Here is a 24,597-nt window from a genome sequence, read left to right as displayed (position 1 = left end):
AACTAGCCATAGCTGCAGCGCAGACCTAATTACAGTAACTCCAGCTAATAGTTATCTTACGCACGTTTACTACTTGCTCCTGCTAATTCTATTACTACTAATCATAGCACATGCATCTGGAGTTTTTCCCATGACAGAAGCTGCGTCTGCCATGTTTAGCCTGACGCCACGCCACCCGATACAAATAACATTTAGATTATTACGATAGATCGATCGATATATGGGCATCACATCAGTGATTAAGATACTTGATTAGTTGATTTGACTTTTGAGTGCACCTGCCATTAGCATTTGATTATTGCTGCTCCTCCTCTATTATTGAGTGCACACGCATCGCATTGCATCGCGACGAGCTGCAGCCAAATCCTGTCCACTCCATCAGCTCTGCAATCCGACAAGAGATTTGCCAATTATTAATTATTCTCCTACTAGAAAAACCGATCGCATCCGTCCCCATCCTCTTCGCCGCGGGGTTGGCAGGCAGCGCCTCTCCGCGTGTTGTCCGTGTGCGAGGCTCCGGTGTCCGGTCCTCCTCCCCTCCGTGCAGCGCATGCGCGGCAGCCGGCAGTGGCGTCTCTTCTTCCCGGTCCCGCCGCGCGAATCTCTGCGCAGCGGTGAATAGGAGGAGGTCGAGGACGCCATAGAAAAAAACAACACAAATCCACCTTGGAATGCTTTCGGAGGCTCCGGGGCTCGTCGCCAGCTGCCTGCACTGATGCTGGGAGCGCTAATTTCCGCTCAAGCTTTGATCTTGGCGTGCTCTTGAGTCTGGAATCCCGGCATTCATTGGGGCTTTGTTCTGAGTTTGCAAGGTTAGCAACAGATTATCTCTTCCATTGTTGGTAGATACTGCGGAAATGGCATCAGAATTTGATCATTTCGCTGTTTTCTTTCCTATCTTGTTTGTCATGAAAACCTGGAGCTATGCATGCGTATTTGATCACCTTTTCCTCCCGCCACACTGTTCCATATCATCGGAAATAGTGGAAATCAACTTTGTTCTTTGGATGCATGGCTTTGAGTTAATCACCTGTAGATGTTTGGTGTTAGAACAACTATGTGTTAATGTCAGATATCCTGAATTCTGGTTGTTAACTCACAAATTCATAGAAGTTTGTGTTGCACCGATAGGATCACTATGAGCATAGATCTAGCCGGGTACATCATCGTAAACGGATAATATATACTAGTACGTGAACTAAATAGAGATTAGAGAGATGAGTAATGCTAGGTTACCGACCGTCGTAGGGCTTCGATCCAGTGGCTTCGGCCATAGTCGTTGTTCCGGTGCAGAGGGCAGCGACGGTCGGTGAAGACGGTGTCGGTGATGAGCAGTGGCGACTAGCGGTGCAGACCGATGGCTGGCGCAGTGCAGTGGTGAAGGTGCTTCCCGTCACTGGCTGCGCCCCTCACTAGATTAGGTTTAGGGTTTGTCGGTGGGGAACTGTGGCTCAGGAAAACCTTGTTCCTTGAGCCGCCGGTCCCCCACCTCTATTTATTGCGTAGTGTGACAGGGACCCTCCAGCCATAGTGGGCTAGGCGCCCCCGATCAGGACGAGGATCAAAGGCCCAATTGGGCCGTTGGGCCCAGTTTGGGATTAGAAATCAACCTAACAATCTTCCCCTTGATCTCCTACCATCTTTTAATTTCATATCATTTACTTTTGTTTATTCCATTACAGATTAGCGCATAGAGCATGTTTCATCGTCACGGTCAATTGCCGATAGATTTAATAGCTACAACACACCACTCTGTTCTGAAATAGATACTTATCTTTAGGCCTTCTTTTGTCTAGGAATTATAGGCTTTTCCTTAAACCCATGCCGGCTACATGTTCTCTGAACACGTTGGGTGGTAAGCCATTTATAAGTGGATTCGCGAGCATCTCTTCGGTACTTATATGCTCAAGACTTATGACATGATCCTGGACTTTATCTTTCATGACATAATACTTTATGTCAATGTGTTTGGCAGCACCACTTGACTTATTATTGTGAGCATACTGTACTGTCGGATTATTATCGCAGTATAACTTAAGTGGTCTATAGATGTCGTCAACCACCTTCAAACCGGGTATGAACTTCTTTAGCTAGTTCACATACCCCGTTGCCTCATAATATGCTACAAACTCGGCATACATTATGGACGATGTAGTGATGGTTTGCTTTGAGCTTTTCTATGAAATAGCTTCCCCATGCGAGAGTGAATACATATCCAGACGTGGATTTTCTATCATCTCCCGCATAATCAGAATCTGAATATCCCACTATATGGAGTGAATCAGATCTTCTATACGTCATCATGAGGCCTTTTGTTCCCTGCAAATAACGCGAGACTTTCTTTACTAATTTTCAGTGTTCTGTTCCAGGATTACTCTGGAATCTGTCAAGTAACCCGGTAACAAATGCCAAGTCAGGGCGCGTACATACTTGAGCATATTGCAAGCTTCCGACAGCTAAAGTATATGAAACCGCTTTCATTTGATCGATCTCATATTGGTTCCTGGGGCATTGAAAATCCCATATCTGTCGTCCTTGACTATAGGAGCAGGTCAAGGACTACATTTGTGCATACTGAATTTCTTTAAGATTCTTTCTATGTATGCCTTTTGTGACAATCTTAATACTCCTTTACTTCTATATCGGTGAGTCTCGATCCCTAAAATGAACGAGGCTTCACCAAGATCTTTCATATCAAATTTTGAGGACAAAAACTTCTTTATCTCCAGTAGTAGATTGACATTACTACTAGCAAGTAAGATGTCGTCCACATACAGGATAAGAAAGATAAACTTCCCATTCTTAAATTTGCATAGACACAATTGTCCTTAACATTCTCTTTAAACCCAAAATTCCTTATTGTCTTATCAAACTTCAAGTACCACTGTCTTAAAGCTTGTTTTAATTCATATATGGATTTCTTTAGGCGGCATCCTATTCGTTCTTTTCCTTCCATGACAAAACTTTTTGGTTGTGCCATGTAAACATTTTCCTCTAAGTCTCCGTTGAGAAATGTCGTCTTTATATCCATCTGATATAATTCTAAATCGTAATGTGTCACTAATGCCATTATGATTCTGAAGGAATCTTTACATGAGACTGTAGAAAAGGTCTTATTGTAATCAATCCATTCTCTTTACATAAAGCCTTTTGCCACAAGTCGCGCTTTATATCTCTCTATATTCCCTTGAAGAGTTAAGTTTTGTTTTATAGACCCATTTACAGCCTACTATTTTGGGTCATTTAGAAATTATTTCTAAGTCCCAAACTTTATTGGCATTCATTGATTTCATTTCATCTTCCATGGCCTCAAGCCACTTTGATGAATGATCACTTTTCATGGCTTCTTCAAATGAGGTGGGGTCATCCTCCATTTGAAATTCTTCAATATTGTATACTTCATAGTCAGTAGGAATAGCTGATCTTCTAACTCTTTGAGACCTTCGAGGGGCCTCCACTATTTGGCACATCTTCTGTTTGAGGCTGTTGTTACTCTCCCCTCATGTGTGGCAATAGGTTCTACAGGATCCTGAAGAACAAGTTCCTCATCATCATTCATTGTTGCCACAGGCGGAATAATAACAGGTGCTGGCACCACAGTATCTTGCACTGTTGGTGCAGCGACAACAGGTAGTGAGAAAAATGGCGCATGAATCATTGGAGTGGGCGCATACACCCGCTTCTCTTCAAGATCAATTTCTCGAGCTACCATGCTCCCCCTCATCATTTCATCCTCTAGGAAGACAGTGTGTCTCGTTTTCACAAACTTTATATGTCTGTCTGGACAGTAGAAATGAAAACCTTTTGACTTTTCTAGATAGCCAATGAAATGACAACTTACTGTTTTGGGATCTAGCTTCCCAATATTTGGGTTAAATACTTTAGTCTCAGTAGGACTCCCCCACACACGTAAGTGGTTTAGTGAGGGTACTTTTCCTGTCCACAACTCATACGGTGTTTTTGGCACTGACTTACTTGGTACTCTATTGAGAATATGAAAGGAGGTTTTTAACGCCTCCATCCATAGACTCAATGGTAAGGTGGAGTAACTTATCATACTGCGCACCATATCCATCAGGGTACGATTACGCCTTTCAGCTACTCCATTCTGCTGAGGTTCGCCCGGTGTAGAATACTAGGGCTACTATGCCATTCTTCCTGTAAGAACCTTGCAAAAGGTCCAGAAACTTGGCCATATAGGGGTATGTCGACCATAGTACTCCCCCCATGGTCGGACCTGACTATCTTAATCTTTAAATTGTGTTGGTTTTCAACTTTCTGCCTTAAATATCTTAAATTTATCCAATACTTCTATTCTTTCTTTTATTGGATAAATGTAGCCATAACGGGAGTAATCATCTGTGAATGTTATGAACTGAATCATAACCATCCACACTCTTTACAGGAAATGGACCACATATGTTTGTGTGAATAATCTGTAAAATTCCTGCACTTCGCTTGACATCTTTCTTAATTTTCTTTATATACTTTCCTTTTATGCATTCTCTACATTGTTCTAAATCTGAGAGCTCTAATGGAGGAAGAATATCATTCTTAACTAGTCTTTCTATTCTTCCCCTCGAAATATAGGCCTAAACGATAGTGCCATAATTTCGACAATGCATCGTGAGCTCCCTTTCATTTTCTATTTATATCCGCAGACGAGGATACATTCTCATTATCGCACGCAACGTTTCCTATCATCACATACAACATTCACAACATCACGTAGTGATAACAAATAAAGCTCATTTTATAAGATAGCAAGACCAACACATGCATTATTAAATGTTATCTTACATTTGCCATTTCCAAAATGGCAATCATATCCATCATTATCCAAGCATGAAACACTAATCAAGTTTCTCTGTAGGGAGGGAACATAAAGTACATCTCTTAGTAAAAGTGTGAAATCATCAACAAGCTCTAGAGAAAGATCACCAACGGCTTCAACATCTGCTCGGACTCTATTTGTAACTTTAACGTGTCTTTTGCTTCTTTGCGTAGTCCTCGTCGAACGGAATCCCTATAAAGAATTAGCAACATGAACAGTTGCACTTGAGTCAATCCACCAAGTAGATTTCGAATACTGTACATATAGGGATTCATTTATGAATGTAATAATATTCTCACATTTCTTTGCCATGATCATCTTTAAGTAATCGGGACAATCTATCTTATAATGTCCCGTCTTCTTGCAATAGAGACACTGGTCCTTCTCTGCTGTGAACTTGTTCTACTGAGGCTGATGCAGCATGGGATCCCTTTTCCTTTGACTTTGAGGAGGAGTTAGTTTTATTATTCTTTTTCTTATTGTCTTTCACATAATTGATAGTACCACCATTGACAACTTTCATTCTCTCCTCCTCTTGCACACACATAGCCATGAGCCTCTCTAAGTCCCACTTCTCGGGCTGTATATTGTAGTTGACAACAAAAGTGTCAAACTCCTTAGGCAAGGAAGCAAAAATCAGATGGATAAGGAACTCTTCCTTGAGAGCCTAGATCCATTGGTTTTAGCTTAGGATGCCAAATTGCTCATCCTTAGTATGTGCTCTCTTATGCCACCATTTTTAGAGTACCTCTCTATCACCAACTGCTTTATCAGCTTGGGTAGCACATGTCTTTGAAGAGCCAGTGAACTGACTCTTTATTCTATCGAGGTACTCGATGACGGTGTCACACTTTGGGATTGAGCCCACAATTACAGGTTCAATCGTGTTCTTTATCACTATCCATATATTTCTTGTTGGCAGTGACCCATTTTCCTATGCTCAAAGTCATAGCACATCTTTTGGGATGTAAAATCCCTCTCTAGTTGCCCAAGCGGCATCAGCCTCATTTGTCTTCCTCACCGGTGTCATAGGCTCAATGAGACACGATGAGGTGACTACTCAGTCCACCTCAGCCAAGATGAAAGCTAGGTCAATTTTTTTCTTCCACTCCGTGTAGTTATCACCTTTTAAGAGTGGGGATCTCTTTGATACGACCTATTAAGTTGTATCCGTCCTGAAAACATAATTCATATAGAGTGAGAACATAAATATAATAATAACAATTGCATGCATTAGTTCCTAACGTTGGTCAAAATTAAAACATACAATTGTCCTCTACACTAATTCTACATCACCGTTGGGCAGAAATAGAATTAATGCAGGACAAAACTCATCATAATATTGCCATTAATCAATGTTGGTCAGAATAATAACAATATTATAATAAAATAAAATATATCTATGTTTTCAAAATTATATTCTCCCGTTGATTCGAATTTAATAATGAAAATAACAACTTTAAAATACGCAGCGAAAAAATGAACTCATTTTCTTGAATTTTTACCCACAGGGAAAAAATACATTTTTCTAATTTTCTTTTGAGCCAATTTGCATTTTCAATTTTCCAGGAAAAAGATAGAAAAAATGCGGGTTCATTCTGCCTCTCTCGGCCCAAAACCGGCAAAAGGCCGGCTTGGCCCATTGCCTCCGCACGCGCGCGCTGCCACCCAGGCCGCAACGTGGGCCTAGGGCCGGCAAAGCGACACGGCGCGCTCGCCTGCCTAGGGCCACGATGCGGCCCATGCAACTGGAGCTGTTGGATTCAATCGGACGGTCGAGCGGTGAGATCGTGTGAACAAAACTGCCGACCGCCGGCCTCCTCCTGAACCCTAACCCTCATTCACGCCTCTCCTTCTCTCTCTCACTCTCTCAGCCACAGTGAGCGCACCGAGCGAGCGAAGCAGTGGAGCGGGCAGCCATGGCGCCGTCGCCGGCCCCCCTCGCCGGCATGCGCGCTCCCCAGCGGGTGAGTGCGCCACCATCGAGCGGCCTGGCCGCGGCACCTCCTTGGCCAAGCCCGACGAGCAGCTCCCCAGCTCAGCCCTTTCTTCTCCTCGCGCGCCGACGAGGCTGCAGCACTGCGCAGCGACGAGGTAAGCCAAAACGTCCCTTCCTCTTCTCCCTTTCCCCTTCTTTCTTCTGGGATTAACCCGATTTGGGGATGGGGTAAAAAATTAGGGTTAGGGTTTTGGGATGGGCACTGTTCCTCTTCCCTAGAGGGACTCTACGGATTTTAGGGTTCGGCTTCACGTGCCGAGCCCTCATGCTCTTCTTTCTTTTACCTAGTTAGGGTTAGGGTTAGGGTTAGGAAAACCCTCTTTCTTTTCAGATCCGAACTGGATCTGATCGGTTCTCTGCTTTCTTGTCTGTTTCCCCATTCTAGATCTAAAAAAACCTAGAAATCGTGGCTCTGGTACCATTGTTGCACCGACAGGATCACTATGAGCATAGATCTGCCAGGTACATCATCGTAAACGGATAATATATACTAGTACATGAACTAAACAGAGATTAGAGAGATGAGTAATGCTAGGTTACCGACCGTCGTAGGGCTTCGATCCAGTGGCTTCGGCCGTAGTCGTTGTTCCGGTATCTGCGCGAGGGCAGCGACGGTCGGTGAAGACGGTGTCGGTGATGAGTAGTGGCGACCGACGGTGAAGACGGATGGTGGTGCAGTGCAATGGTGAAGGTGCTTCCTGTCATTGGCTGCGCCCCTCACTAGATCGGGTTTAGGGTTTGTCGGTGGGGAACTGTGGCTCAGGTAAACCTCATTCCTTGAGCCGCCGGCCCCACCTCTATTTATTGCGCAGGTGTGACAGGGGCCCTCCAGCCATAGTGGGCTGGACGCCCCCGATTAGGGCGCAGATCAAAGGCTCAACTGGGCAGTTGGGTCCAGTTTGGGATTAGAGATCAACCTAACAGTTTGATCTCAAGACAGTTTAAAACTGGCCATCTTATGCCTTCCATTGCTGCTCAAGTTCAGAGCTTTTGTTCTTTTGTGATGGCTTCGGAAACAGACTGATATATTCTTGATGCCTGCAGGCTGCAAGGCCGTGCTGCTGATTAGTTTGAACCCATGGAGACTACTAGCACAGCAGAGCAGACTGGTAGGGGGGCTATGTGGGAGCTGGAAAGGAATCTCGATCAGCCCATGGATGCAGAGGCCGGGAGATTGAGGAATATGTACAGGGAAAAGGTGATTATCACGTAACTGCTTAGAAAGGTCTTTTTCATTTCACAACTTCAATTCTGAAATGCTACCTTAGGTGGTGATAACTGGTTCATTTTACGGATTATTAGTGTCTGTGTAGCTGATCTGCTAATGAGTGGTCAGTAATTTTGCCCTCTTCTTGTTTCCCCTTTTGCATATGCAGACCTACCCTACACTTGTGCTGTTACAACTAGCTTTCCAAAGCCTCGGTGTGGTGTTTGGGGATTTAGGCACATCGCCTTTATATGTCTTCTACAACATTTTCCCTCATGAAATAGAAGACACCGAACAAGTTATTGGAGCACTCTCGCTTATTATTTACTCCCTTACCCTGATTCCACTTGTTAAATACGTCTTCATTGTCTTGAGGGCAAACGATAATGGCCAAGGTACGAATATGTCTTACACTCTTGCTTCCTTGAAATTTCTGCTTCAGTTATGAAAGAATCTGATCATTCTAGTTTGTTCAGAGGATGCAGTAAAACTAAACTATATTGTTTTACAGTTCTCCTAGGGTGCTTATTTGCTAAATTTCTCATTCACATGCTTTCTGCAGTTTGTTTTGATTCATGTCACACAACACTACAATCATTTAAGCCTTTTATTGGTTTAGCTCAAAGTCAGAATGCATCATACCTCTAACAGATTAGCATTATCATTCTGAACTCCCAGAAGCAAACTGAACTAAATATTTTGATGAAAAGCGTGATAGGAAAGCCTCATATTGTCCAATATGTGTTTGGAGCCATTTGGTTGTGGGATGCAAAGATTTGCGCACTGCAGCATGCTGTCATGTTCAGTACTTGATCTTCTGCATATTAGTAAATTTTCAATCAGTTTGGCTTACAAATTCTGTGATAACGAATATCAACATAATAGAATTCTACTGTAATGCCAGGTGGAACATTTGCTCTTTACTCACTGCTTTGCCGGCATGCAAAGATAAACACTATTCCAAATCAGCATAGAACAGATGAAGAACTAACAACATACAGCCGCCACACATATGATGAGAAATCTCTTGCTGCAAAGATTAAAAGATGGTTAGAGGGACACCAAATCAGGAAGAATGTCATTCTTATTCTTGTTCTTTTTGGTACTTGTATGGCAGTTGGAGATGGAATCCTCACTCCTGCAATATCAGGTGAGTATCTTTATGTTATTTTTATGAAAATCTATGTTTTACTATGCATTTATTACCAGATTTACTGAAATTAATATTTTGACGAGAACTTAGATTACAACTTTTAGTTTGATGTGAACTGCTAAACAGCATATTTTCTCAACAAATTCTATCATTGCCATACTAAACATAAATATTAATTGTTGGAGCACGTACTGCTGCGGAGGGAATACGAGTGCGAGATGGCTGGCCGAGGTTTGAACCCACGGCGGCGAACTGGCGGCGCCGTGTTCGGCGCCAAGAGCTGAGAACGAGAACGAAGGAACAAGAGTGCTAGGGCGCTAGGGGCAAGAGAGATTAATCTCAATCTCTGGCTAAAACCTTTCATTAATCCAACTATTTCATACTATACCATAATGCTAACAACTGACCAGCTAACTTTAAGGGATAACAATTCAAAGAAACCACACTCTCCTAATCGATCGGATAGGATAACAAAGACGCGAACGCCCGGCGTCGCAGTTGGCGCGCCGAGGCAGGCTGGTGACCGCGCACTGGCGCTCTCTGGCCGGTCCACCGCTCATCCACTGGTCTTGGCGCGCCTCTTGTAGACATGACCGACCATAACATCTCTCTCCTCCTCGACGAACAGCTCGTCCTCGAGCTGGAAGGCGGGGAAGAGGGCTCGAAACTCTTCAATGGGCTCCCACGTGGCGTCGGCATCAGGCAGGCCTTCCCACTGTATGAGCACATGCCACACGCCACGACGAAGTTGGCCGCGCACGGCACGAGCTGGACGGTGCAGTATGCGCCCATTGTGAAGAGGCGGCAGGCTCGGGGTCGTGGTCGGCGGCGTTCCCCGAAAGGGCTTTGAGGACCCTGACGTGGAAGACGTCATGGATGCGGGCATTGTCTGGCAACCGCAAGCGGTAGGCGACTGGACCAACGCGTTCCACTACCTGGAACGGCCCAGCGTAGCGAGGTGAAAGCTTGCCGCGGGGACCAGGCACCTAGTGATTGCGCCGGTCGGTGGAGGATGCGGAGCAACACCCAGTCGTCGATGGCAAACTCCAGGGGGCGGTGATGTGCATCGTAGTTCCGCTTGGCGTAGTCCTGGGCCTGAAGAAGGTGATCACGAACGTCCACAAGGAACGCGTCGCGGTAGCGGAGAAGGCCAGTCAACAGTGTCGGTGCGCGCCGTCCGTGCGACATAGGGTAGTAAGGCCGGTGGTGGCCGGCCATAGACAACCTCAAACGGCGGTGGCCGGAGCGCCGAGTGGTAGGACGTGTTGTAACAATACTCAGCCCACGGCAGCCAATCAAGCCACGCACGAGGGCAGTCTCCAGTGATGCACCGTAAGTACATGGCAATGGTCCTGTTCACCACCTCGGTCTGGCCATTAGTTTGGGGGTGGAATGCCGTGCTCATTCTCAATTTGACGTCGGCCATCTTGAACATGTCACGCCAGTGAAAACTGGATCACGGTTACTGACAATGGAGGTGGGGAAACCCGTGAAGCTTCATGATGCCGTCGAAGAAAGCCTTGGCGACGGAGGCCGCGGTGTAGGGATGACTGAGGGCGAGGAAGCGAGCGTATTTGGAAAAGCGATCGACCACCGTTAAGATAACGCTCTTGCCATTTACCCGCGGAAGACCGTCGATGAAGTCCATGGCAATGTCGGCCCACACCTGCGTTGGCACGTCCAAGGGTTGCAGGAGGCCGGCGGGATGAAGGTGTTCGGTCTTGTTCCTCTGGCATGTGACGCACGAGCTCACTAACTTGCGCACCAGCTGGCGGTCGTGCTCGACGAAGAAGTCTTGCCGAAGGCGCTGGAGGGTCTTCTGCGTGCCCTCGTGGCCGGTCGAGTGGGCCAGCTGAAGAACGGCCGGCAGCGACGCCGGCATGAACACCCGGTTGCCGTGTAGGACCAGGTCGTCGACGACGCGCCATGGTGATGAGGACATGACCTCTATACACATGACCAAGCTTGGAGAACCATATGGAGACCAAGGAGAACAGCGAGGGTGTCCTAAGCAAGAAGGTAGGACCGAAGCTCATCCGGTTCGAGTCACCAAGGTGGAGGCCCAAATTAAGTTCGATTCCATCTTGGCTTCCAGAACCAGTCTGCCTTAAACTGGTCACCCAGGACGCATCCGGATTCCGTTTTTCGATGATCCACATATGGATGGAAAGCTAATTGGATAAGGAAGCCAACCCAATTGGTCTCATGTCAAAAGCCCTCCGGAATCAACGGGAATCATCGAAACAAGTCAGCGTCCAGAATCTGTCAGGGTGCTGCGACACCGTCTTTTGGTCCGTTGGACCGTGTATCGTGTTTGGGCCCATTAGGGGGCGCGTCCAGGGGGGATGACATCCAAGACTCTATAAATACCAGCCGTCGCTCTTCTTAGGGTTTGGGTTTTGTTTAGTTCTTGATTTTCCTCGTGAAACAGACGTCGTTTTGCTGCAACTGTCGCCGCCAAGGCCGCTTGTTGTGAACTAGGGCCCTAGTTCTTGATCTTGTTCGCCTGTGGCGATTAGTCCTTTCGAATAAAGACTTGAACTCCTTCTCGTTATCATAAGCCTCATATTTATTTACAATTTCAAATTGCGTTCATCTCGTTCTTGCTTGTGTTCTCGATTCGCTTGCAGGAAAGCCTTCTCGACGAGGTCAATCGCGTTCGCGTGGTTGATAACCAACGGAGTAGTGGTGTAACGGTTGCGGGGATCCGAATCAGTCTTGGTTTGAAGCCTAGATCGTGAACGTCGAGTCTCCACCAATCGATGCTATCATACCTTTCGGAAGATAGGGTCTAGTCTACATCACATGGAGCACCGCGTTCTGTGACCATGGTGTCGCGGAACGCGCGCAGGTCCGCATCATCTTGGACTTCGTGGCACAGGTCATCGAAGAACTTGAAGGAGGGCGCTGTGCGCGCGTGTAGCTGCGCGGGCACGTCGGCGTCCGCGTCGGCCTAAGCATCGTCACCGCGCTGGGATAGAGCATCTGCCACGGTGTTGAGGCGGCCTGGGTGGTATTCGACGGTGAAGTCATACCCAAAGAGTTTGCTCACCCACTGGTGCTACGGCACCATGGACAAGCGTTGATCCAGCATGAATTTGAACGCGTAATGATCGGTTCTGATGATGAATGACCGGCCCCAGACGTAGGGGCGCCAGTGGCAGACGGCCTAGATGAGGCCGATCAGTTCACACTCGTACGCCGCGAGCTTGAGATGGCGAGACACGAACGGCCGACTGAAGAAGGCGAGTGCGCCGTCGCCCTGGTGGAGTACGGCGCCGAATCCAGGAGCCCGACGCGTCGCAGTCCACAGTAAAGGACCGGGTGAAGTCCGGTAGCTAGAGCACCGGTGCCTGTGGAGAGAGCCCTCTTGAGGGCGTCGAAAGCCGCCGCCGCCTCCGGGGTCCAGGCGAAAACCCTCCTTCTTGAGCAGCTTGGTGAGGGGGGCGGCGATGACGCCGTAGTCTTGGATAAACCGGCGGTATACCCCGCCAGTCCCAAGAAGCCCCGCACGCCGCGAGCTGAGCGCGGTTGAGGCCAGGACGAGACTGCCTCCACCTTGTCCTGATCCATGGCAACACCAGTCGGCCGTGATGACATGGCCGAGGTACGCCACCGACGGCTGCGCAAAGGAAAACTTGGAGCGCTTGAGCCGTAGATGGTGTTCATGGAGGGCGGTGAGGACGGCGTTGATGTGTTGCAGATGGGACGACCACTGAAGGACTGTAGATCAATATGTCATCAAAAAAACACCAAGACGAAACTTACGGAGGAACGGCCGGAGCACCGTGTTCATCAGACTCTAGAAAGTGGCCGGCGCGTTCGTGAGCCCGAATGGCATGACCAAGAACTCAAATTATCCTTCATGGGTGCGGAACGCTGTCTTCTCGACGTCTTCAGCGTGCACCCTCACTTGGTGGTACCCGGAGCACAGATCGAGCTTTGTGAAGAAGTGCAGCGCCGTGGAGTTCATCGAGCAGCTCCTCGACGACAGGTATAGGGAACTTGTCCTTCACTGTTTGTTGGTTCAATGCGCGGTAATCCACGCAAAAGCGCCAAGAGCCTGTCGTGTTTCTTTACCAAGAGCACGGGCGCCGAGAACGCGGATGTGCTAGGCCGGATGATGCCATGCTCAAGCATGGCCGCGCATTGCGCCTCCAACTCGTCCTTCTGGAGTTGGGGGTACCTGTACGGCCGCACCGCCACCGGGGCCACGTTCGGCAACATATGGATACGGTGGTCACAGGGACGGGCAGGAAGGAGGCCCGTCGGCGTGGCAAACACATCGTCGAAGGTTTGGAGCAGGCGCTCCAGCAGCTCTGGCTCATTGTTGCAGATGGCATGGAGCCGGCGCGTCGACTGCACGTCGTGGCGGGTGGAGCCGATGCCGTGCTAGAAGATGTGGCGGCTGAAGGGTCGAGATGGCGACTAGAGGGGGGGGTGAATAGTCTTTTCTAAAACTTAATTGCGTCGGCTAACCGATACAAGTGCGGAATTAAAACTATCGGTCTAGCCAAGACTACACCCCTCTATCTATGTTCTCTAGCACCTTCCAAAGATACTAATCAAGCAACAAAAGTGCTGGGCTAGCTAGAGCTCACCTAACCAATGCTAGGAGCAAGGTCACACAAACCTATGCCTCTAGTACTTTAAGCAACAAGGGAGCTCCTACACATGCTAGTAAGCAAAAGCACAAAGCCAACTAGGCTCACTAGCAATGCTCAATAACAAGGCAACCAATGCCAAATTAGAGAGCGCAAATACTTGGCTACACAAACTAAGCAATGCGACTAACAAGGTTACTAAAACCAAATTAGCCACGCAAGGGAGCTACTTCTATGCTACACAAGCAAGAAGGTAATTAGCAAGCTACACAAGCTATCTAATTACAAGAGCAACTACACAAGCTTAATATGTATAAAAGTAATGGTAAGCTTGTGTAATGGGGATGCAAACCAATGGGAAGAACAAGGTTGACACGATGATTTTTCTCCCGAGGTTCACGTGTTTACCAACACGCTAGTCCCCGTTGTGTCGACCGCTCACTTGGTGGTTCGGCGGCTAATTAGCATCACCCTGCTAAGCCCGCACGTCGGGCGCCGCAAGAACCTACCCCTTGAGTGAGGGTAGCTCAATGACACGCTTTACTAGAGTTGCTCTTCGCGGCTCCCGCGGGGCGAGCACAATGCCCCTCACAAGCACTTCTCCGGAGCGCCGCACAAGCTTTTTGCGCGCTCCGACGGAGACCACCACCAAGCCGTCTAGGAGGTGGCAACCTCCAAGAGTAACAAGCACCACCGGCTTGCAACTCGATCACCTAGTGCCACTCGATGCAACCTCACGATGCAATCGCACTAGAATCGCTCACTCACACAATCGAATGATCACTATCAAGTATATGTGTGATGGAGGGCTCCCAAGGACTCACAAGTATGGACACTAAGTCCCTTGAGGTGCTCAGCACCAGCCATGGCCGAAGGCCACTTCTATTTATAGCCCCAAGGGCTAAACTAGCCGTTACCCCTTCACTGGGCAAAAATCGGGCCGACCGGACGCTCCGGTCGTGTTGACCGGACGCTGGACCTCAGCGTCCGGTCGCCCGCAAACGGCCACGTGTCCCGATTCCAACAGTCACTTGACCTGACCGGACACAGCAGCTAAAACTGACCGGACGCTGAACTCCCAGCGTCCGGTCGTTTCCAGTAAGGTACCGACCTCGACCGGACACGTCCGGTCACACTTGATCGGATGCAGCCAGCGTCCGGTCACACTCCAGCTTCTGCGTCATCGTACGTTAGCCTGACCGGACGCAGCCTGTCAGCGTCCGGTGCTTTCAGACCCAGCGTCCGGTCAGTTGACCGACACCAGCGTCTTTGCGACCAACGCGTTTTCACTTCTAACTTCTTCACCCTTGCTCCAATGAGCCAACCACAAGAATTTGCATCCGGCGCAATAGAAAATAGGCATTCTATTTTTCCGAAAGCACCGAATCTATCCTTTGTAAATGTGCCAACACCACCAAGTGTACACCACCATGTGTATGTGTGTTAGCATTTTCACAATCATTTCCCAAAGGATGTTAGCCACTCAACTTGCCACGCCACTCGATCCTAGCGACAATGCAAAGTTAGATCACTCGAGTGGCACTAGATGACCGATATGCAAACAAGTTTGCCCCTCTTGATAGTACGGCCATCTATCCTAAACCCGGTCATAAACTTCTCTACACACCTATGACCGGTGAAATGAAATGCCCTAGGTTATACCTTTGCCTTGCGCATTCCATTCCATCTCCTTCAATGTCGATGCAACACATGCACCAACACGATCAACAATGATATGATCCACTTCATATCATCACATGATCATATTGGTTCATCGATCTTGACTCTACTTGCTCTTCACCGTTGCCATCGTCCATCGGCGTCCAAGTCTTGCTTCACCGCCACGCGGTCCATCACTGCAAAGCCTTCGACTTGCCCTTCACGCTTGCAACCGGTCCATCAAGCCAAGTCTTGTCTTGATCTTCTCCACCTTGATCACATGACTCAATGTCATGTCTCATGTGCATTTAAGCTCCTTCATCATCACATGTATGAGCTTTGCAACATCTCCAAGCCATTTTCACCTTCATGGCATATGTTGCTCACACACATGTACCTGTGGACTAATCACCTGTGTATATCACATAAACACAATTAGTCACCTAGGTTGTCACTCAATTACCAAAACCAAACAAGGACCTTTCAGCGGCCCTCGCGCCAAAAGGTCCATATAGAGGTCGTCGAAATCCCAGAGAATCGGCCCCAGAGTGCGGAGGAAGGTGATGCCAAGCACCATGTTGTAGGTGTCAATGGGAGATGGAGTAGCACTCGATGGTGAAGATCTCAGTCGGCAATACGGATGCCGACGTCGCATGCGAGGCCGCGGCACGCCACGCGGTCACCATTGGCGACAATGACACTGGTGCCCGGGCATGGCTGGAACTGGAGACCCACGCAGCGCGTGACGTTGCCGCTGACAAAGTTGTGGGTAGAGCCGGAGTCGAGCAGGGCAACGAACTGCTCGTTGCCAATGGTGACGTAGAGCTGCATTGTGTCCTCAGTCTGGATCTCGGCAATGGCGTGTAGTGAGATCATCGGTTGCTCGGGATCGAACGCCGCAGCCTCGGTGTCGGTGGCCGCTGGCGGCTCGTCGTCCTCGGGTTCCTCCACCACGTAGTCGGTCACCTCCAAGTAGAACAAGTGCAGGGCACTTGTGTCCACGAACGTATGGTTCGTCATAGTTGTAGCAGAGGCCGAGCTTGCGGCGGTCGGCCATCTCGGCAGGTGTAAGCCGCTTGAACGGCCGAGGCGGAGCAGATGACGAAGCCGGCTGTGTCGCCGTGGCGCTCGCGACCGGTGGTGGTGTAATGATGGCGGCTGGGGTGCGACGAGGCGGCCGGGCCAGCAGAGCAGGCAACGCCAGGGCCGGAGCGACGTTGTGACGCTCATAGGCACGCGCAAGGCTCATGGTGTGCTGCAGGTCTTGTGGGTCATGGAGTTCCACGTCGATCCGGATATGCTCCGGGAGGCCCCCAGTGAAGAGCTGGGTCTACTGATATGGCGTGAGGTGGCCGGCGTGCGCCATTCGCGCCTGAAAGGCCTCCTGGTAGTCCGCGACGGTGGTCGGGAACAGGCAGACGCGCCAATTCCGCTAGGTGATTGGTACGGAGGGGCGACCCGAAACGCTGATGGCATAAGCGTTTGAACTCCCTCCCAAACGGGCTTGCCGGCGTCGCGCTCCAGGACGTAGTAGCACTGCTGTGCAGTACCCGTTAGGTGAAACGAGGCGAGCCAAACTCTGTCGCCCTCAGGAGTGCGTTGTGCGCGAAAGAACCGATCACAACTATTAAGCCAAGCCAAGCGGATCATCCTTGCCATCATAGGTCGGGAAAGAGAGTTTGTGGTAACAGGGAACAGCCGCGGCCTCGGGTTCCGGCGGCACGTGAGGGAGGGGTGGCGGCATGTGGACAATGGCGGCGGACGCTGGAAGTGGAGCTTGCATGATCGATGAGAAGGATGGCACGGGGGATGGGGAGTGCGGGAAATTGATGTGGGTGATGGGAACGCCCATAGATGACTGGCCCGGCTAGGTGGACATGGCCATGGATGCTGGCATGAGTGGAACGGACGCCTGGATGGAAGGCATTGGCGAGATAACCGGGCTGGAGGCCAAAAGCTGCGGGATGCCCCCGTAACCAGGTAGGCCATACGGCAAGAACGGCGGCGCGGATGAAGACGGACGGCCCTCGACAGCCGCCAAGCGCGAAGAGAAGTCGCCCATTTGGCGTTGAAGGCCATAGATGGCCGTGGTGAGGGCGTTGAGAGCATCAGTGGGGATAGCGGCGAGCTGTGGTTGTGGAACGGAAATGGGCGCGGAGGGAATGAGAGCGGAGCTAGGAAGAGCGGGGGCAGATGAGACCGCAAGTGGAACGGTGGTGGTGGCGGCGGTGGTGGGAACAACGGCGGCGGAAGAAGCTCCTAGAACCGGACATGGCTGATACCAGGTTGTTGGAGCGCGTACTACTGCGGAGGGAATACGAGTGCGAGATGGCTGGACGAGGTTTGAACCCGAGGCGGCGAACTGGCGGCGCCATGTTCGGCGCCAAGAGCTGAGAACGAGAACGAAGGAGCAAGAGTGCTAGGGCGCCAGGGGCAAGAGAGATTAATCTCAATCTCTGGCTAAAACCTTTCATTAATCCAACTGTTCCATACTTATACCATAATGCTGACAACTGACCAGCTAACTTTAAGGGATAACAATTCAAAGAAACTACACTCTCCTAATCGATCGGATCAGATAATAAAGACGCGAACGCTCGGCGTCGCAGTTGGCGCGCCGAGGCAGGCTTGACCGCGCGCTGGCGTTCCCTGGTCGGTCCATCGCTCAGCCACTGGTCTTGGCGCGCCTCTTGTAGACATTACCGACCATAACACTAATGAAGTCATTTGGACACTGAAAAAATTCTCCAAGGAATGCATGCTGGCAGTTCCTTTCAAATATAATGTTAACAGTTCCTCCAGGAAATACAGTAACGTTTTTGGCAATTAGATAATGTCCCACAACCACATGATTTGTCAAATTATAACTGTTTTCATGCTTTAAAATGGAAAAAACTTACGCCATAGTGATGTTCTGTTTTACCTTCTATTGCTATTGCATTGCTCAATGTTCAGTTAACAATATTCGACCAGGAAAATATTCAGTGTTATAATGCCCTTCCACCCCTTTAAATGTGCTACATATATCTTTTTTATGATGTTTGCTATTTTACTTTTGCCCAAGTGAATTGATCTTAAGTTTGCATCACAACTTGCAGTTCTTTCTGCAACTGGAGGAATACAAGTGGAAGAGCCCAGAATGAGAAATGGTACTTGTGAAATCTGGAAGTTAGTATTGTTTTTCCTGCATTCATTAGCTTATACCTTGTTCTTTCATATCTTTAACTGCTATTACACTCAGTGGATGATGTTAATTTCTTCACCATCAGTAGTTCAACTAGAAATGTGGAGGTGTGATGTGAATAACAAAGCAACATAACTTTCCATGCTGTTTTATCTAGTAAAATGATAACCTTCTTCAGAGTCTATTCAAAGAATAATGTTAACATGTTAACTGTGATTTGAGAATTTTCCCTTCACATTTGTAATCTTTATAGTGGTAATGTAGTACACTGAATAGTTTTGTTTAGTGTGGCTGTTTTAAAAGATAGATGATCAATGATCATTATACTGAGATCAGTATGTGGATGACTGAATTCTTTCATTTTTTTCCCATATCAGATGTGGTTGTCATCGTCTCTGTGGTCATATTGATTGGATTATTCAGCATGCAGCACTTTGGTACTGATAAAGTCAGTTGGCTTTTTGCTCCAATAGTATTTATTTGGTTCATACTCATTGGAATCCTGGGCGCCGTAAACATTTCCAAATACGATCAATCTGTTCTCAAGGCTTTTAATCCTATTTATGTATATCGGTACTTTAAGCGAGGGAAGACTAGCTGGGCTTCTTTAGGAGGAATTATGCTTAGCATTACAGGTTTGAACATCTTTCCTAATTTTATAATAATCTTGTCCTTTGTTTAATGGCAATTGCCAGGAGTGAAATATTGGGCCATGTTTCAGGGACAGAAGCATTGTTTGCTGATCTTTCATATTTCCCTGTACAAGCTATTCAGGTAGTTTATTGCCTGTCTTTGTTACTAGCTGTGAAAATGTTCTTATGATAACCAAGGAACCTTTTAGAGGCAAATGTACATTTTTACCTACTCTTCTCACATGAGTACAGAAGTAAATCCTTTTGCTTGCCTGCTGATGACATCACATTTTTGTGTGCAGATTGCTTTCACAGTGGTTGTGTTTCCATGCCTTCTTTTGCAGTACACGGGCCAAGCTGCCTATATAGCTCAGAACAAAAACCATGTCTCCCATGCCTTCTATCATTCCCTTCCAGGTAATGTCAGATAGAGGGAGTCTTTGTTTACCATATATACATGAATGCACATTGACACTATTATTTGGTACAGATTCTGTACTTTGGCCATCATTCATTGTTGCAACAGCTGCTGCAGTAGTTGCTAGTCAGGCAACTATATCGATGACCTATTCAATTATCAAGCAAGCACTTGCTCTAGGGTGCTTCCCCAGAGTGAGAATTATCCATACTTCCAAGAAGTATCTAGGCCAGATATACAGTCCCGATATTAATTGGATCCTTTTGATATTCTGCATCGCTGTCACTGCTGGATTTAAAAACCAAAGTCAGATAGCAAATGCATACGGTAAAATCTTCCCATATCTGTCTCTGCATACAAATTTGACGTTCCAGCTCAGTTGCTAACATGGACTAATGTTGTGTAAACAGGTACTGCTGTGATAATGGTTATGCTTGTGACAACATTTCTCATGATCCCCATAATGTTGCTGGTGTGGCGCAGCCACTGGACCTTGGTCATTCTTTTCACCGCGCTGTCATTGCTTGTTGAAATTCCATACTTCACTGCTGTGGTGCAGAAGATCGATCAGGGTGGCTGGGTCCCACTTGTGTTTGCTGTCGCCTTCCTCATCATCATGTATGTATGGCACTATGGTACACTCAAGCGGTATGAATTTGAGATGCACAGCAAGGTGTCCATGGCATGGATCCTAGGCCTTGGTCCAAGCCTTGGTCTGGTCAGGGTGCCTGGTGTGGGCCTGGTTTACACCGAGCTGGCAAGTGGTGTTCCTCACATCTTCTCACACTTCATCACCAATCTCCCTGCCATCCACTCCACTCTGGTCTTCGTCTGTGTGAAACACCTTCCTGTCTACACTGTGCCAGCGGATGAAAGGTTCCTTGTGAAGCGAATTGGTCCCAAGAACTTTCACATGTTTCGATGCGTGGCGCGGTATGGCTACAAGGACGTCCACAAGAAGGATGACGACTTCGAGCAGATGCTCTTCAACAGCCTGATGCTCTTTTTCAGGCTGGAGAGTATGATGGAAGAGTACACAGATTCTGATGAGTACAGCACCCTTGAGCTGAACCAGCAGGCAGGCAACGCCAACCAAAGAATCAATGGCATTAGCACCGGTTCAAACATGGATCTCAGCTATACATCCCATGACTCCATTATACAGGTGCAGTCCCCAAATCATATGGGGAACAGCCAGGTCGTGTCGTCAGGTCAGATGTACCAGACCGTGGGCGACGAGATTGCGTTCCTGAATGCGTGCAGGGACGCTGGGGTGGTGCACATCCTCGGGAACACGATCATCAGGGCCCGCAGGGATTCAGGGTTCATCAAGAAGATTGCTATCAACTACATGTATGCTTTCCTTAGGAAGATCTGCAGGGAGAACAGTGCTATCTTCAATGTTCCCCATGAGAGCCTACTGAATGTTGGGCAAGTGTTCTATGTGTAAGCACTGAAACCAAATACATGTAGATGAGAGTTCAGCTTCAGAACCACTCGAGAGAAGCTAGCTGTGTTTTGTTCATAGGTAATAGGGGTATGATAGTTGAAAGAATTGTACAGCATCATATGTGACCATTTGGAGCATCAATAGTGGTCATGTTCATCATGTAGAACTTGTACTGTATGCACATCTGTAATAGCTGGTTATTAAATCCAGAGTAATTTTAGTGCTTCCATGGCCAATGTTCATGAGAAACCGGAGTTTGTTCATATCTCATGGGAGGGCAAGGATTTGTAAAAAAAAATGTAACTGTTTGGGGATTGATCAAACCGTAGTTAGTAATTGCAGTAAGTATGCTGAGGTCATGTCGAACTCGGACCCAAACAGCACGCGCCCTTAAAGTTTGAAGCCATGTAATTAGTAATTACTGCTTCCGTGGTGCAAGAAGTCGAGATTTGTTGCCGAGTGTTTGTTTAGACCCAGGTTCTGTACCCAGATTTCAATGTCACCTTACTCTCAAAAGACTTTTGAGAAAAGTCAGGCTGAAAAATACCTGTGCACTGATTTGTTGTGAGAGAAAATACTGTAGCATAGCTGATAAGCCATGCTGATAAGTTCAAGTGAACATGACCGACAATCTGTAACTGTCGAATCATCGTTGGTTGGTAATTTACCCAGGCTGAAGCATGTGGGAAACGCCGCTCCCCAAAAGAATGAAAGAACAAACAAGTTGTCACGTCGCACTCCACTCCGAAGTTCTTTTCTTTATATTAGCTAATAAAACAAAAAAAATTATTATTCTTTGTGGAATATTTCTATTGCTCGGATATCTATATGTCCCAACAAGAACAAAAAAATTCACAAAAGATAGGGTTAATATTCCACAAACTAGGGGTGGGGAACTACTATAGGTTTATGTAGTAGAAAAAAAAGGTTCCACAAAGAAAAGTTTTACCATAAGAAACTGATTGTTTGGGAGTGTGTGTGCACGCAACAGAATGACTTCTAGTAGCACTAGTGATGTACGGTATCCCCCCAGATTTCTATCCATATTTAATTAGTATAAAAAGCTTTCATGCCTTCCATTGTTTTAAAGTTTAAGCTATATAGTGTTGTACTACTGTTGTACGAGAATGGTGCTCATCATGAGGGAAACATACCAACCAGCCTTTTTATGCATCACATGTGGGACAATTTGGTTGAAAGGGATGGATAGGCGATTAATAATCTATTAATTAATATAATAGTGTTAAAAGGAGGCATCACGTTAGAAAATTTTGAGATTAATCGAAAAAAACAAACATTGTTATATTTAATAGTGATCTAACGATCTGCATTAATCCTTACACCCTAATGTTAATAGCCCAGCCCATCTTGATAAAACTAATAAATTTATTAATGAAAAAATGATATCAATCTTGGAAAGGAAAAAACCAGTGGTACCTTATCACTACAGAGTCCTGAGGTCGGAGGTGACTTTTTTATGGCTACAAGAGTCCTAAACCAATACTATAATCCCGTTTAAAAAAACTCGCAAGGAACGTATATTATGACATCATGGTTGGACGCAAATGAACTGAAGGAGTCTGACTAGGAGAAAATCCATCTACACAGCCATATATAAGAAAATGAAAAATAATATTTGGAGATCACAAAAAGAAAAAAATAGAAGTAGCCTTTAACAAAATGAACAAAATTATCATACAAATAGAAGTATCATTGTATCTTCTATACCTAATAATAAAGAGACAAAATTTCTCTCCACCCATTTTTTTCGTCCGGCCCTCCTTAACTAACTTTGTGAACCGTCCTAGACATATCTACAACCCTACTATTTTATTACATAAATATATGGGGTTTCTTAAGATAACTTGAATATGAATCCTAATTAAATAGACTCCTATTGTCATACGAGGGTTCTTGCCTAGAATAGCCTAATCGAATAGAAATCCTACTCGAAATAGAAATAGAAAAATAAATAAAAGTAGAAAGTAAGCAAATATAAATTAGACAAAGCTATTTTTTTATGAGGAAGAGAGAAAAAAACAGGGATTAGGTGCAGCTCGCAATGGACAGGAAAGGGCAGGAAAAGATATTAATCTATACCTACCTAATAAGCAAGAGGACAAAATTTTCGGTCCATTTTTTTAGTCCATCGTCCACTAACTTTCTTTTGAAAGTGAAAATTGCCTATGTGCGTGTCTGTCTACCACCCTCTTGTTTTATATGACATACGTAATATAGGGTTTCTTAATATAACCTGAAAAGCTAGGAGTTCTAATTCTAATCCAAATAGAGCTCTCAATCCTGTTTCCTATTACGAAACATGTAAGACTTCTGAGTAACCTGAATAGAATTTCTAATCCAAATAGAAAAGGATAATAAGAATAGAAAATAGGTAATCCCTTGTCCGTACTAATAGAATCGAAAACGGAAATGCTCGGTGTAGGGCGTCCGGCCGAAGCGCAGCTGTCTGACCGCCTCCTTGGTGGGTTTTCGGACGGGCGGCCCAGACACCCCCACGCAACGGCATCAGTTGTTCCCCACTCGCGATGAGTTTATGAATCAGCATTTCCCCTCACCCGACCGCGGCTGCGTCCACCTCTCCACGGAATCCTCCACCGCGCCGCGCGTCACCTCCACTACGCCATCCGCCCGCCGCGTCGGCCTCCACCGTGCCGCCTATCTCCAGCACGCCGCCCTCCTCCACCACGCCGCCCGCCTTTCCCGCTCACCATACGCCCCCACCGCGGCGTCTGCCTACCGTGCCCGGTCCAGTGCGTCGCTTGATTCCGCCCCGACCTTCGCTGATCGTCTCCACCGTCCCATCCTCCCACCGTCACTACCTGCATCGCGTGGCCTGCCTTCATAGGGATTGCGATGGTTGCCTGTCACCCCAACCCTAGCGGTACAGGTATGATGCTGGTTGCCTGCCTCCCGGCTGCTCCTCATTCTCCACCGCGACCAAACGCTGATTTTGAGTGATGCATACAAGATCAGGCCAGGATGTGTCGCCCGTCAGGGGCGACTCACCCAGCAGCACCGATGAGGAGGTAGATGCTAGGTGGGGATGTGGTCACGGGCGTCTGGCAGTGAGGAAGGTCCCCAATAGCAGGGCATGAGGGGGTCTGACAGTGAGCAAGGTCCCCAATAGCAAGGCAGGACAAGCATCTTCGAGCAAAGGATGAAGCAACATCTCTGTGAAGAAATCTCCAATGAAGAAGGTCTCAAACCAGGAAGGTATGGCGTCGAACATGTAGCTTCTGGGTACCTGAAGCATCTCATATGCACATTTTCAGAATTCGTAAATGCAATACACTGGATAATAGTGTGTTCAATGTATGTTGGTGGTGCTTGCTAGGCAGTAGATGCATATGTCCAATGACTGCAGATATTGAAGGAATATAATTGAAATCTTGAGATCAGACATGCCATGACTCTTTACTGCATCTCCAAAGGATTT

The 24,597-nt window shown here is 47.3% G+C and overlaps 1 protein-coding gene across 2 annotated transcripts; it reads left to right on the top strand.

The window, feature by feature from the left end:
* The first annotated feature begins 442 nt into the window (after positions 1–442).
* Positions 443–21,620, top strand: LOC136549644 (potassium transporter 18). 2 transcript variants are annotated; one of them, XM_066541007.1, is made up of 11 exons: positions 443–812; positions 6,709–6,928; positions 7,878–8,031; positions 8,210–8,435; positions 8,945–9,190; positions 18,555–18,605; positions 19,018–19,275; positions 19,362–19,414; positions 19,575–19,689; positions 19,763–20,017; positions 20,101–21,620. In XM_066541007.1, the coding sequence occupies exons 3-11, from the start codon at positions 7,912–7,914 to the stop codon at positions 21,138–21,140; spliced, it is 2,364 nt and encodes a 787-aa protein (XP_066397104.1). In that variant the 5' UTR covers positions 443–812; positions 6,709–6,928; positions 7,878–7,911; the 3' UTR covers positions 21,141–21,620. The 2 variants fall into 2 exon arrangements, with proteins under 2 accessions (XP_066397104.1, XP_066397103.1); XM_066541006.1 differs by lacking the exon at positions 6,709–6,928 and having other exon boundaries at positions 20,101–21,619.
* The last annotated feature ends 2,977 nt before the right edge of the window (positions 21,621–24,597 follow it).

The sequence above is a fragment of the Miscanthus floridulus genome, chromosome 4 (assembly GCF_019320115.1).
Source record: "Miscanthus floridulus cultivar M001 chromosome 4, ASM1932011v1, whole genome shotgun sequence".
Taxonomy (NCBI): Eukaryota; Viridiplantae; Streptophyta; class Magnoliopsida; order Poales; family Poaceae; genus Miscanthus; species Miscanthus floridulus.
This window is presented reverse-complemented; position numbering and strand designations above follow the sequence as displayed.

What these genes read in the sequence shown, in the direction of transcription:
- LOC136549644 (XM_066541007.1), top strand. Translation starts at nt 7,912, where the DNA reads ATGGAGACTACTAGCACAGCAGAGCAGACTGGTAGGGGGGCTATGTGG. An exon ending in GGCAAACGATAATGGCCAAG is followed by an intron (nt 8,436 to 8,944) that starts GTACGAATATGT and finishes CTGTAATGCCAG; the next exon opens with GTGGAACATTTGCTCTTTAC. An exon ending in TCAGATAGCAAATGCATACG is followed by an intron (nt 20,018 to 20,100) that starts GTAAAATCTTCC and finishes TTGTGTAAACAG; the next exon opens with GTACTGCTGTGATAATGGTT.